We start from the raw sequence: 15,544 nt of genomic DNA on the forward strand, positions 1-15,544 counted from the left end.
ATGGGTTGATGGTTTCCTTCGCCTCTGAACACCATTGAGATCAGCTAGATTCCCATCAGGACCACGGCCATCAAATCCTTCATCCCCTCCCTCACTCAAGCCCAGATGGTACCTAAGAATCAACATCTGAATTCTAAGTTGCTGCCCTGGCCCAGACATTTCCTCAAATCATTCAGAGTCAATCCCTAGAATTAAGAGACTGCTGGGTAATTTTATGGAGGAAAAAAAAGTTCCATTCATGATGTCATAAAGAATCAGTGTCAAGCAAATGAAAGACATTGATTTCTGCTATTTCCATTGTGAATTAAGCGTTGCGCATTTGTTACCTTTCACTCTGCACGCAACAGTTACTTCAAAAGGAGTGCAAAAGTACCCATCAGAAACAAAACTCGGAAGTTGCGATCACAGAGGAGGAACAGAGAAGGCTGCGTGTTCATTTAAGGGAGCAACGTGCTGCTTGTCATGTCTCGCTGCTTTGTCATAAAGGGAGGGGGTATTGATGGCATCTGTGAGAACAAGCAGAGCCTCAAGGAAAGCTTTGAGCAGCCCTGTGCTTCTAGACCTTTGTTCTTCGTTTCATACGTTAAGAGATTTCTTCTTCTTTTGGCAGTGGTTATGTTTTTCAGTTTTTCCAGTTGCTGCTTGGGTAAATGTTTGATTCACACACCTGCTATTCAAATATTCTGGGATTTTCAGGGAATAATATCTAGGTACTAATGGTTGATTTTTCCCCCCCAATACAGATTAATAACTCACTTCTCTTATTTGTAGACCATGGCTATTTGGCCGTATTGTTTTGTTTTGGTTTGGTTTGGTTTTTTTGCGGTATGCGGGCCTTTCACCGCTGCGGCCTCTCCCGTTGCGGAGCACAGGCTCCGGACGCGCGGGCTCAGCGGCCATGGCTCACGGGACCAGCTGCTCCGCGGCATGTGGGATCCTCCCGGACCGGGGCACGAACCCACACCCCCCGCTTCGGCAGGCGGGCCCCCAACCGCTGCGCCACCAGGGAAGCCCGGCCATATTGTTTTTATCATTAGCTGGCGGATGCTTAGATAAAGAATAGCCAAACCCAGTCTGTTTCTGGGTGAAGCATCTTATCGTGCAAGAGGAGGCGGTTGAGACAGAAATGAAAAACTGTGTTTGGTATGCAGAATAGGAAAGGATGTTCTTAAATTACGTGGACTTTCTCTTAGCTTGGAAGATTTTGTTATTTAATTATATGCAGTTATGCATTTCTTCTTCAGGAGCATTTCTGTTCTGCTTTGGTATAAAAGGCTTGATGTAGCTCAGTTTTTCAAGGACATAGCAAATCTGCACATTTCTTACCTTTATAATTCTCTCCATCGGAAATGACTGATGGGAAGTAACCGAGTGGATATTTACCTTCCAAAACATGGATGTTAACTTAACATACGCATATAAAAGAAGAGAGTGAAATTATAACTTTCTGTGTGACTCTGTATTTCCTTTGGGTAGTTTAACTTTTTCCTAAAGTACAGCGTGATCATAAAAACAATCGCACGACTTACTGAGTTTTATGCGTGAGGCGGGATGCTTTGTCTTCATTTGTGAAACCTCATTTAGTGACAATTAAGTCACTGCTAAACTTTACTAAGATGATTTAAGAAATGATCAGAGTTTACAGGTTACAAAATTTGGCCCAGAAAATAGCAAAAAGCATATCTTTCGTTCTTCTGTATATGCACTGTAATCTGTACATGTTTGTTTATTTATGGATAGTCTCGATGAGTTGTCAGGTGATGGGCAGTATAATGTCATGCTTAAGCTTTCACACACTGGAATCACACGGCTTGGGTTCAAGTCCAATTTTGCACCTTGGACAAGTTACTTAACATCTTGTTTATCTGCAAAATGGTGATAATCAAGCCTCTGGAGTTGTTGTGAAACTTACAATAAAGTACTACATGGAAAGCCCAATAAGTAGTTCCTAATACATTGTGAGTGTTACCATGGCAATGGAAGGGAGAAATCAAGTCTTCACACAAAAATGTCCCTTTCAGACAAAATATTTGTCTGAGTAGACATTTGACGTAACTGTATATAGTTATGGTTTTTAAAATTTTTGTTCAAAATCATTAGTTGACTTTAATCTGAGTAGATACTAAGAGCAGATAAATTCCCTCAGTCTAAGACTGCTGTCTTTCTCTGTCTTATAAAGAATCAGAGAAGTAAGATTTTAAAGCCTAAACATCTTAACACCGCCTTCTGAAGACTTCATTGCAGCAGAATTGATTGGACCATTAGAGGAAAAACAAGCAGTGAAAGAGGCAAACCTATTTCCATTAACTTGACAGCACAAAACCCTTTGAACAAGGGCCCTATTATCTTTGGGGTAACAGGTGGTAGCTGGGTTATTAAGCTGTTCTGGGCAGGATTTCAGATTTCCTTCTTCAGTGCTTTGGGCGATACCTTTCTGTCATAAAGCGATCAGTAATAATTAGGTGTCTGGAATGAAATACAGTACAGCATTATGCTTCCTACGTCTGGAAGAGAAAGTCACTTAACTAGCTCTAAATCAATGAATTTTCTTTTTTATTGCTGACCGGAGTGTTAGAGGTAGCAGAGAATATGATGGAAATGTGAATTGTAGCTTGGTACACAATCACACAAAAAATTAGATGTTAGGACACACTTCCCTGCGAGTAAAAGAAGCAAACACCAAAGCATCAAACCTTTATTTCTAACATAAATACTTTCATTACATTGCATTCTCTATCACCGTAGGGCCACCTGTTCCACGGTTAATGAAATAAAGTCCCTTGTAATAGGTGATATATAGGTGAAAAGACAAAGTGAAGGTTGCAAACAGGGCTTAACCTACGTTACTTTTCAGATCTTAGTTTTATTAAATCATGTTCTACCATGTTCCCATAGGAGGGGACCAGTAAATGGAGAAGGAATTATTTCTACCGTGTCTTGTAAATCTCCGAAGAGAAAAGTGATAGCTATTCTGTTCGAATTTGGTCTGAAGTTTTCCTGTGCAGGTTGGGGTAGCGAGAGAGAAGATGGGATCTGCCAATTGTAACATAAGCTTTCCTCAGTGCCCTCCCAAGAGTGTTGAGCCTGATCCTTGCAAAACTAATTCCCCAAAGTTGCTTCTTACATGCCACTTCAAGGATGGACTCCAAGAACAGTTCAACCTATTTTCAAAAATCAGAATACTTACTTCTGCAAAATTACTCACCTCGAAAACTTTCTGCCAGCTTTCTCCCCCTCAAACTTCAGGTCCCTCTTCTGCTGCCCAGATACTTGCAGGTATTAAGAGCAACCATTCTGTGCTCGTATCTGAACTATTTAAAGAAATGACCAGGAAAGGACTTGTGGCTTTTATTGCCTATGATCACCCTTTCTTTCATTAGCAAGAGTTGTCTGCTGGCCAACTGTATAATTTCATTCTGTGGTGGCTGAGTTTTTTACTCCCCTTCAGAGGCTAATACATAAGTGAAAAGAGAAGCAGAATTAGTAAGGAGGTCCTTTGAATGTTTTTGCTTTGGGAAATAAAACATACATTGAGAAAATGCAGTAAGCATCAATGTACAGTTTAACAGATGGTTATAAAGTGCATATAATTGCTGCCACATCAAAAGAAAAGAAAAAGAAAAAATTGACAGTATCTGGGAGCCCCTTAATGTGCCTCTGTGATTGCAATTTCCCTCCCCACCAAAGGTGGCCGCTGTCCTGATTTTTTATTGTCATCATATCCTTTTCTTTGTAGTTTTAAAGTTTAGAGAGATGCATCTCTAAACCATATATTTAGTTTTGCCAGTTTTGAACTTTATATAAATGGAATCACAGTGTGTGTGTTCTTTTGTCTTGCTCCTTTCACTCAGCATTACTTGTGAGATTCATTCATTTTGTGCGTTTACATTTTATTTTGAGAATTTTCAAACATGAGAGAATTGTATAATGATATCATTGCACAGTTTAATTGTAGAGTTATATAGCCATCACCTAACAGTTACTAAGATGTGGCCAGATTCATTGCTTTTTTTTTTTTCTGAAGGGTTTTGAAGTAAATGACAGACATCTCTAATCATTCATCTCTAAAAACTCAAGAAAATGCCCTCTATAACCCCAATTCCATTATCATAGGTAGCAAAACTAATAGTAATTCCCTAAAATATCGTCTAATACCCAGTTCATATTCATATTTTCCCAACTGACCCCCAAATGCTTTGATAGCTAGTTTGTTCAAACCGGGATCCAATCAAGATCCATGAAAAAGGTGCTTTTAACAGCACAACTTACAGCTTAAAATGAGTCTGTGATCCTTTTTCTCATACACTTCATCAGTGGATAAGGCTCCTGTGGGACCTGACTGCAGGCACTTCTCCCACAGTAAGAGGGAAATAAATCGCCTTGTCTATGCTAATGACATGTCCAACTCTCATGCTCTCCGACTCCAGAGGAAATTATACTGTCTGCATTACTGTCAGAAAGAAGTACCTAATACCAATTATGTCAAAACCCAGATTGTTGTTTTGGACAGATACTCTGTAGTATTGAGCTGATCAAGGTTAAGTCTAGTCTTTACTTATCTGGAGAATGGATGAGGGACTGCCCATCTGGGGAGGTCAGTGGAATGCAGATGTCTACCAGCTGAAGTCTCTACCAGGACCACAGGAGGACTGGTAGATGGATGGCTGGTCACTTTGCTCCATTAGGATCTTTCTGGACCTTTCAGTCATGCCTTTGCTCATTTAATATTGCAGGACTTTAGGTTTTCTGTTGTGTTTGATTCAAACATTGACCAGAAAGCTCCTTATGAAAGATCTTGGCCCCCCTGTGTCCCTGCTGAGTTAGAAAAGCTGACCTCCCTGGTTCCTTTTTACAACAGAACAACCACATTTGCTTCCTGCAACCTGGAATTTAGATCATTGTTTGGCAGAAGATTTTCCTCGGAATGAAAGACCCATGGTACTCCATGAAAGGGTCATACTGTCAAATGAATTTGGGGGAAACACTGGGTTAAACTGAGTTAAACTGGTTTCTTTAGGTCCTCTCCTGCTAACGAACACTGTGATTCTCCAGTGGTACATGGCATTTCCCAAAACTATTGTCCTCCAACCCTTTCCTCAGAGCATCTCTGGGGGTTACTATTCTGCAGAACAGACTGTGGAAAGTGCTGATCTAGACGACTTGGATGTAATCACAAACAACAGTAAATAAACAATCTCATCTCCTACCTCATGGGCCGGGAAGAGTTTATGTAAGCTAGCTACTCAGTGTTGCACGAGTACATTGGGTAGGTTACCATGTTAGAGATGAGGAACCTTATTCATGCACCCCATCCACTTGGACCATCACTGGAGTTCACGTTGTAACAATGTGAATCAGGATCTACGCTTATTACGTGATGAGGACAATTACACCTTAGATTCAATCTTTTAGTTGAAATTTCCACATGGTTTAGGTTTTTAGAGGGGAAAATAGTTCTAAACTGGTCAGTCTCTCTGGTTTTTAAAAAAAATTTTATTAAAGTATAGTTGATTTCAATGTTGTGTTAATTTCTGCTGTACAGAAAAGTGATTCTGTTTATATATATATTCTTTATTCTTTTCCATTATGGTTTATCACAAGATATTGAATATAGTTCTCTGTGCTATACAGTTGGACGTTGTTCAGTCTTTCTGATTTTGAGGCTCACTCAGCCTTAATTGCCAAATATATTAAAAGCGATTTTTCATTTTGAATTAGTAATTCAATAAGCTTTCTTTGGATAATCGAGTAATCAAAAACCTTCTTGCCTAGTGATTCTACATTTAGCAAAATGTTTAGATATTCATAGGACCCCTCAACATCATCTGAGTTGGTAAAAGTCGGTGCTCATACAGATTGCTTCTAGATTAACAGGACTTCTTGAATGTGTTTATCATACCATTCTGTCTGAAACTAGATGTTTAAAATTGCATTCTTTTCTACTTCTTTCTTCAACACAGCATTTAGATTGATAACCTTGTTGCTTTTCTCCTTAATTTCCTTATGAAATAGAAGATCAACTGGTATTTGTCATCTGATCTTTTGAAATGGAAGACCTCTGGATTTATCCCTTCCTCCAAATCCTTGCTCTCCTTTCCCCTCTTTTATATATTGTATGTATACATTTAATTTTTTTTTTTTTGCGGTACACGGGCCTTTCACTGTCGTGGCCTCTCCCGTTGTGGAGCACAGGCTCTGTATGCGCAGGCCCAGTGGCCACGGCTCACAGGCCTAGCAGCTCCGCGGCACGTGGGATCTTCCTGGACCGGGGCACGAACCCGTGTCCCCTGCATCGGCAGGCGGACTCTCAACCACTGCGCCACCAGGGAAGCCCGTATACATTTAATTTTGAAAGAGAGTCTCTTCATCTTAAGGAAAATGGATGCATTTTCTCTGGAGATAGTGTAAATGTGGGTTGGTTGTTTCACGTTGGGTCCTTCTAGGAGGTAGTTGCATCATGTTAATAATTTTCCGTATTTATGATGTCAGCTGGGAAGTAGAGGTAGGTTCCAGGTTCTGGAGGCTCACTCCATTTGTTACTTGTAGCTCTCTAGCATAAATTCACTTTCACTGGAGTTGTCAAATTTTAAAGGGATTAAAAGCTACAGATTTTACTTGCAAGTTGCCTATTCTAACCACTGAAAGCGTAAGACTCTGCAGTAAGCTACTGCAGATTTCATCATTTCTCAATTGTTTTCCCCCCTTCAAGCTTCTATCCCGTACAGAATGTAATTTAAAGGCAGTTGAGCAGAGAATTCAACAGAGATAGATTATCCTAGAGAAAAATATGAACAACTCCCTGCTCTGGTACTCTGAGAACCAGATGACTGAAAAAGCATCAATATTACTTTTTTCCCCCATTTCCTCATTTTATGAAATATAAGAGTTTCTTTCTTCCATCAGTACGGGGAGCACAGCGAAAATACCCTGCCCAGTAAGCCTAGTGATATATTTTAGAAAAATTCGTTTACCTGTTCACATGGGTGCCTGAACAGGCATATTCACAGTAGCAATGTTTGTAGGCCAAAAATGCAAAGCAACTTAAAGTTTCTTCAGCTGCAGATGGTGAAATAAGTTCTGGCGCTTATATCCCATGTCATGGTATGTGGTACTCAAAAAGAATGAGGTGCTTCTGTATGTACTGATGGGAAGATCTCTAAAACATATTTATAAATGAGAGGAGAAAAAAGAGTTATAGAGCAATATGAGCAGAATGATCCCATTTGTGGTTTTAAAAACTGTATTTATATAGTGTGGGTGTGTGTGGGAAAGGGGGAGAGAGAGAGAGGGAGGAAGGAAAAGAGAGAATGAAAATATCAAAGAAGGGCAGTAGTGAGATTGGATGAGTTGGGTCTACGGAAGGAGGGACAATGAAAAAGGAGTTTGTTTTCTGTTTCTTGAATTATTTACAGTGAAAATGTTTCATGTATTTTTATAAATAAAAAAATAAAAGAACACGTGTATGTGAGCACATGAAAAAAATAAAAAGAGAATGTCCTAGTTATTTTTTAAAAAATCATCCATCGTAGGCATTCACTAAGCAGAACAAGCCCATCCAAGATGCCTGTTTTAAATTCACTGATGTTAAAGAAGCATAGGATTCCTTGGCTTAGCCCATACCATGTGGATAGGGAGACTGAAAAAAAAATAATTAGGGGGAGGTGATGGGGAACAGGCTTTTAGTAAATATGGCATATACTGCAGTGGTGGCTCAAAAGAGGTTTACGGTAGTGATTAGAACAGCTGTCACTCCATTACCAGGGTTAGTCTCTGTGCCTTGGTGGAATTTACTGCTGAGAATCGGTCCTTCACCAGACTTTCTGTTACTAAAGCACTCACTCAAATGCAAACAGACTTCAGAGCAATAGAGTGGAACATAAAGCTGTGAAAACCAAAACCCTCATTAGTTTTTCCCTTTGTTTACAAACCAGTGCAAGAATAGGTGTGTTTTAAAATGTAGGCTTTATTATTATTCAGGTATGGTGAAGCCCACAGATCAAGAGACAATTGCCATTGAAAAGAGAGTCTGTTATATTCACAGATCCCGAAGAGAACGGGTCATGCCAGGCCATGGAGAGCCACGTGGAGAAGCACCAGGGTGGTTCAGGAAGCAGAAAGGGAGGAGAACGTGGGCAAGAGCCTTTATTGTGGTTTCCACAGGAAGGAATGTGCAGGACAGGGTTAGCAGGTGTGCCTGGCTACTGTGAATCATTTTAGTGGCTCTGGGGCATAAGGACTGTCTCTAGTTGTCTGGTACCTGGCCCTGGGGTGATGAGGGCAGGAGAACCTTGGCCTGTAGTGCAAGAACTTCGTAAAGGAGATGATTGAGGACAGGGGCTCTGGAGTGGTTGCTTTGCATATGAAGGGCAGGCTCATAGGCAAGTCACTTACTATCTGTAGGAATCTGTTAGCCCTGGGAGGGGCTGTCTGTCTCTAGGATCAGCATGGCTCCTAGATGTCAATGTATCTGAAGTACGAAAAATAAAAAGGCACGGTCAATAGATGGTGATAAAATGCAAGAATACCTATGCCAGCAGCCGCATAGCACAGGGAGATTAGCTCGGTGCTTTGTGACCACCTAGAGGGGTGGGAGGGAGACACAAGAGGGAGGAGATATGGGGATATATGTATATGTATAGCTGATTCACTTTGTTGCAAAGCAGAAACACGCCATTGTAAAGCAATTATACTCCAATAAAGATGTTAAAAAAAAAAAAAGGCCTGTCAAGGTTTTCTACATGGTTTTTATATGAATATTTTGTTTAATGACAAGCTTCGAGAGCCTTCCTTGGACATGCCAACCTTTTAATATAATTTTGGGGGGCCATTTGGGGCCATTTTTGGTACAGTAATTGAGAAGTACTTCTCGCACTCATTTCAGGCGAGAAAGAGGGGTATGTGAAGCTTTTCAAAATGTGTTTGGACCTACTCAACTAATTCTTTGTCTTTGTTTGCCTCTAAAAGCTAGTCAGTCATTTTTCCCCTTTTCCTCTTCAGGCTGTCTCACATGCTGGCATAGAATTTTAGACCGGGTGTCTCTGCAGTAGCCTTGGCACATTTGCTGGTTTATGCAATTTGGTTTTGATGTTTCAGTCACCACAGGCCCATCTCAAAAGCCTATTACAGGGGCTTCCCTGGTGGCACAGTGGTTGAGAGTCCGCCTGCCAATGCAGGGGACACGGGTTCGTGCCCCGGTCCGGGAGGATCCCACATGCCGCGGAGCGGCTGGGCCCGTGAGCCATGGCCGCTGAGCCTGCGCGTCCGGAGCCTGTGCTCCGCAACGGGAGAGGCCACAACAGTGAGAGGCCCATTTACCCAAAAAAAAAAAAAAAAAAAAAAAAAAGAGTCTATTACAGTGTTCTGCACCTACTACCGCCTGGAGATTTGGTTATTTTCTAAAGATCCAAGGAGTTGCGTTGTTGTGCTTTGAGCTGTATTTTCATTTTGGGGGGAAACCAGCTTCCTGCTTTTTCTATTTTGTTTCTATTCTGTTAGAGATTAAAATAATTGTTTTTAGAAAGTTACTTTTGTATGTTACATATCTAATCCTTGTATTTTCCTGTTGTCCTCTTGCTGACTGTGGCCTAAAGTTTAATTTAATCGTCTGCTTAGATTTACTATTTTTGTTTTTAACTCACGTTTTTGCCCTGGTGGTCACTATTTTTTTTTATAACAGCTTGATTGAGGTGTAATTTACACAACATAAAATTAATGCTTTGGACGAGTACAGCTCAATGATTTTAGTAAAACTGAAGAGTTGTGCAACCATCACTACAGTCCAGTTTCATAACCAAAAAGTTTACACCAGCACATGCCCATGTGTGGTCACTCAGATTTTATTTGCCCTGTGCTTTAATAACTGAATAATATTGGAGTGATCCTTATATAGTAGATTTTCTTATTTTAAAGTAAGTCCTTACTGACTTTATTTTTTTATATAAAAATGCTACCTACTTGTGTGCTTTTTGCCACAAGTGTAATGAAGTAGCTTTTCAGTTTTATTTTCCTTTTCAGAGATAAATGATGTTGTTCTGTTAACTTCCATTTCCCATCTCCCAGAGACCAACATCCCCCAGTTAATCAGCTCCCTATCACACCTCGGTGTGCACTTACCTGATTTATTCCTCCTATCCTTTGGACAGATGCACTACACGTTATACCTTCTCTTCCCCGATGCATTGTTCCTCATCTTCTGACTTCCTTAACTTTTCATAATCTCTTCTCTTCTCTTCTTTTTTTGTCTTTGTTTTACCCAAAGCCAGAATTGTTGGAGAGGGAGGATTGGACCTAGCCTTGGCTGGTGAAAAGGAAACTGTTATATTTTCTTTCTGGCCACATGGAATCCTCTCCCCCCGGGGGTTTATGGCTTAGTCGTAGCCCAGGTCAGGTGATTTGAGTTGTCCTCCTGCACCAAGAGCCCATTTTATTTCACTCCCTCGGGCAGTGGGTGAGCTTGTCTTTGACCCCAGTTAAACTTAGCTGGAACTTTGGAGGAACTGCTGAAAATAAGATTAGCAGAGAGGCATCGTGTATACCTCGTTAAGAGAGATGGTGAAGAGTGCCTTAGAAAGAAGAAGCTCCTGAACCAAAGTGTAATTATGGTATTTTACTGTGATGCTCAGCCCCAAATAAACTAGTAATAAAATTGCCTTCTATTTTAAAAACTTACTCCCTTGAAGTATAGTTGGTTCACAGTGTGTTAATTTCTGCTGTACAGCAAAGTGATTCCGTTATACATATATATATTCTTTTTCATACTCTTCTCCATTATGGTTTATCACAGGATATTGAATATAGTATCCTGTGCAATAGGACCTTGTTGTTTATTCTTGCCTTCCATTTTTAAAGCGGTATACATTAGATTATATTTAGAGCCTATATACATAATAACAATCTCCATAATAAAGTGGTATTGTGGAGGCAAAAAAAAAACCCCACAGGCTTTAAAATCTCTTTCTGCTCTTCTACTTACTGCTCTGTGACCCTGAGCAAGTTAATTTTGCCAGGCCTCAGGTGCCACATCTGTATAATGGGAATAATAACACTTCGCAGGACTGTGGTGAAGATTAAATTAAATGACATGACATCCACCCTTCTCACAATGATCTGTGTGTCCTCTCTGGGCACAGGGTTCTGCACAGGAAATGGACAAAGCCAAGGCATAAATAAGCCACCTCTTCCCGGAATGTCAGTTAAAGGTGGATATTGGTGTGCATGTGGGAGAGGGTGGAGGGGGGGTACTTTCTTATTTAAATAAGAGCAGATATATTTTGTGAGCTCCACCTTCGTTCTTAAGGAAAAACTCAATACATTAAAGAAATGGCATGCTTGGGACAGGCAACTTCAGTCATACCCTTGGAGCCCCTGGCATTACTCCTTTACCATTAGGAGTAATCACATGGAAAAATTTGAGAAACACTGCCCTGTATAGGACAGTCTCATCATCCCTGTTTCATGATGTATCCCCACTACATTTCCCGAGCACATACCTGATAGCTCCTCCTGGGCGTTGATGACATTGAGCTCACCATCCTCCCTCCATGCCTGATTCTCCTTCTGTGTCCCCTACCGTAGTAATTGACACCACTGTCCATTTAGTTACTCAAGAACCAAGGAGTCCTTGTTGACCCCTCTCTCCCCTGCACACCCCATGGCCAATCCTTACCTTCAGGTCGTGGCAACATTGCCACCTTCACGTGTCTTGAGTGTATCCCTTGTCTCTGTGTCTGTCTTCAGCATCTTAGGGTAGCTGCCATCACCCGCTGCCCAGACTTCTGTAATCACCTGGTAACTGGCCTCCCTCCAATCCATCCTCCACACTAAAATGGGCGTTGGTCTTTCAGATACTTAAATCTGATCACTTCTTCCCATTTCCCTTAGAATAACATGGTCAGTAAGGCCTTTGCATGGCCCAGGCCCCCTGCCCCTTTGGCCACATCTTAAACCATCATTCTACACCTGGTGCTGGTGGTACACTCACACCAGATTGCTTTCTGCTTGTCCACGGCACCCTGATTCCTCCGTCAGGAGCCGTTGCCAAGCTTGCTCTATCTGGAGTGTTTCCGTCAGCTCCTACCCAACTGCCCTGGGCTAAGATAAGGTATATTTATCTTTCAAACTCAGCTCTGGGGTTTCTTCCTCAGAAAAGCCTTTTCTAACTCCCCGGTGGAGGAGGTTATTTATCATATGCTCTGATGGAACCATGTCATCATCTTTTTTTTTTTTTTAATTATTTTATTTATTTTATTTTTGGCTGCGTTAGGTCTTCGTTGCTGCATGCGGGCTTTCTCTAGTTGCGGTGAGTGGAGGCTACTCTCCCTTGCAGTGCGTGGGCTTCTCATTGCGGAGGCTTCTCTTGTTGCGGAGCACGTGCTCTAGGCGTGCAGGCTTCAGTAGTTGTGGTGCACGGGCTCAGTAGTTGTGGCTTGTGGGCTCTAGAGCACAGGCTCAGTAGTTGTGGCGCACGGGCTTAGTTGCTCCACGGCATGTGGGATCTTCCCCGACCAGGGCTCGAACCCGTGTCCCCTGCATTGGCAGGCAGATTCTTAACCACTGTGCCACCAGGGAAGCCCCAAGGAACCATGTCTTCTTTTATGAGGCCCATCTCAATTTGCAGTCACATATTAGGTGATATCATCATTTGATGACTGAATCACACATTAGTCTATAATCCCTGTGAGGAAGGGGCTGTCCCTTTGGTCACCATCATCTCCAGTCCCTGACAGAGTAGCTTTGCACTCCAGGCAGCTGGTCCTCGGTTGTTGAATGAATGTGGAGAGACAGCTGAGGTCCGGATACCTAAGTGGTTGGCCTGACAGTGACCATATTCTGCTGATACTTGAGATCTCGGGCCTCTGCGTCTAGGGCTCTGTCCGGCTCGCTGCAGATCCTTCCCTGAGTGCCGTGGGTCAGGTACATCCTCTTTACTCCACGGTTTTGAAAAGCCCCTGGGAATCCTCACTTTGTTGAAGAGAAATCTGTTCATTTACATGGTTCAGTACAGGATGGCAAAGCACCTGTTTATTCACCCAAAAGATCGCTAACAAACTTTTTACTTAAAAACCCCCGCTTCATCTTGCCTGTTCAGTCTTTCCCATTGTGCTGCTGAGCAAATCTTTTTAGAAATCAGGTAGAACTTTCTAACCGAGCTGCACGCACCTCTCTTCCCCTTCCCTGGGCATCCCTCTTCTGGACGAGAACCCCGTCTGCCCTCTTCCCACCATATCTTGCTATTTGGGTTGGGGCATAAAACTCCTTCACCTCCCAAAACGAACACCACTCCATTGATTCTCCCACTCACCTCTAACCCTTGCCCTTCCGTACAACCTTCCTGCCCTCACGTCTGTGGGTAAATCGTGGTGGCTGGGGTGGAGTCACCAGGGTCTTCCCAGACTGGAGAAGTGACTTGATTAAGAGCACACAGCTAGTGGGTAACATAGTTGCAATCACAATTCTTGTTTCCTTGCTTTCTTTCTAGTTCTTACTCATATTCTTTGCATTAACTTCTATTGAGGTGTGTGTGTGTGTGTGTGTGTGTGTAACCTGCATCTAAATTTGTGTGCATAAAATTGTTTCCTTATTTTATAACTGGTATTTTCCCCCCCTGAATAATTGTGTATCCAAAGGATGTAAAGAATCTCAAGTTGACAGAAGTGATTGCTGTCACCTCTCACCTCCTCCATTCCGTGTTTACTGAAATGTCAGCTGCTGGAATAGCTTTCTTTCCTCTACAGGTTCTGCTGGTTTCCCCTTCCCTACCTGGGGCCACAGGCCTGCCCTTTCGTGCTGCCCTCACTTCCCCACTCTGGGGCTCTGTTTCCACTTGCCTTGCCCTCCATCATACCCACTGATCGGAGAGGAAGCGCTCCCTCTTCCCCCCCTGCAGCTCCCACCTGCCCGAACGGTTGGCTCAGGTGAATGGCTGGTCAAGTGGAAGTGTGTTTGGGAACTGAACAGTCCGTTCCTTGTTTGGAGCCAAGAGAGGAGAGCAGTGGGTGGGTGTCGCATGGAGGTCTCCCACCGGCCCCTAGGCTCTCCTCGGGAACCTGGGTACCAATCCAGGGAGCTTTTTAGGAGATATTTTCAAATGACTTTTAAAATAGTTGGGAAGCAACAAAATCCTCAATGAGACATGATCTGTATGAACTAGGTAATTAAAAAAGAAATCCCACCTATGAGGAAAGGCCACACTCAGGAAGATGTGATGCAGAGGTTAAGCCGAGGGCAGAGGTTCTGGCTTTGAATCCTGGACGCTCTTCTCAGTATGACTCTGATAGGTTGTTGAGCTGCTCTATGGTACAGTTTCCTCAACCATATATCACGGTTAAATAAAATGAGATTAAAAATGCCTACCTCATAGGTAATTTGATTGTCTTGATGATTAAATAATTGGATTAAAATGCTGATCATAGTATCAAAACGTATTAACTGGTATCATTAGCTTATATTAGTAAAGTATAACTTACGGAAGCTTTCCCATATATTACATTTCAATACATCTTAAAATATGATGCTTTTTAGAAACGTCTGTGTTACCTACTCACCCCTGCTTCTCTGTGTTTTGCTCACAGCCCTGGAAAGGAAAATATCGATGAGGCAAAGCAGAGAGGAGCTAATAAAACGAGGGGTCTTGAAGGAAATCTATGATAAAGGTAAGGGGACCACTCCAGTCTCCATGAGTCAGAAAAAAGCCGTGCGTGGAATCTGTGTGCATATTTCTTGGAGTTGGATTCAGTTTTCTGTATCACTTTGTCAGAGTTTGAACCTTTAAAACTCCAGACACTTCTGGAGAGATCAGAGGATGTAGCAGACAGCGCTGAAGTGGTTGCTACTATAGAGGGAACGAAAGCTCCCTTTTTCTCAGCACTGGAATCAAACCATAGGATGCTGAGACAAATGATGTGGCCCGAGGAATGGTGTCAGTACTGGTGGTGAGCCTGTTGGTGTCTGAACACACACAGCTGGGGTGAATTTAATTGCTCAGGCTCTTTAAGGCACTAGGGGTTCCCAGGACAAATGTTAAAAATCCACAAGCATCTAGAATTTCTCTAACAGATTTTTGGGGGCAGTCCATCTCCCAACAACAGGAGAAATCAAAGTGGAGAAAATTATATATAATTTTATATAAATGTACACATATTTCAAATGATAATATTTCCAGTGATGACAAATGCGCTGTGAATGTGTCCAGAAGTGTTTGCTGGTGAACTTATCCTGTGTCTTTTGCTGATTGAACTACTGCCTTTAAATACGAAGGTACGGGGCTTCCCTGGTGGCGCAGTGGTTGAGAGTCCGCCTGCCGATGCAGGGGTCACGGGTTCGTGCCCCGGTCCGGGAAGATCCCACATGCCGTGGAGCGGCTGGGCTCGTGAGCCATGGCCGCTGAGCCTGCGCGTCCGGAGCCTGTGCTCCGCAACGGGAGAGGCCCGCGTACCGCAAAAAAAAAAAACGAAGGTACGCAGTGGTTTGCCCAGTATATTAACTATTCTTCACTCCCCTCCCCTTCCTCTCACCATCCTTCATTTAAGGCTTTAAGAGAAATGAT

At 42.4% G+C, this 15,544-nt stretch overlaps 1 protein-coding gene across 1 annotated transcript in view; it reads left to right on the forward strand.

Moving 5' to 3' along the window:
• The window catches only part of PHACTR1 (phosphatase and actin regulator 1), a 535,135-nt gene that overhangs the window by 413,568 nt on the left and 106,023 nt on the right, over nt 1-15,544 (forward strand). Inside the window, 1 exon segment of the mRNA XM_029242440.1 lies at nt 14,571-14,651. Within this exon segment, the coding sequence (XP_029098273.1) occupies nt 14,571-14,651 (81 nt within the window).

Source organism: Monodon monoceros, unplaced genomic scaffold (assembly GCF_005190385.1).
Source record: "Monodon monoceros isolate NGI ecotype Baffin Bay Population unplaced genomic scaffold, NGI_Narwhal_1 Super_Scaffold_3, whole genome shotgun sequence".
NCBI lineage: Eukaryota > Metazoa > Chordata > Mammalia > Artiodactyla > Monodontidae > Monodon > Monodon monoceros.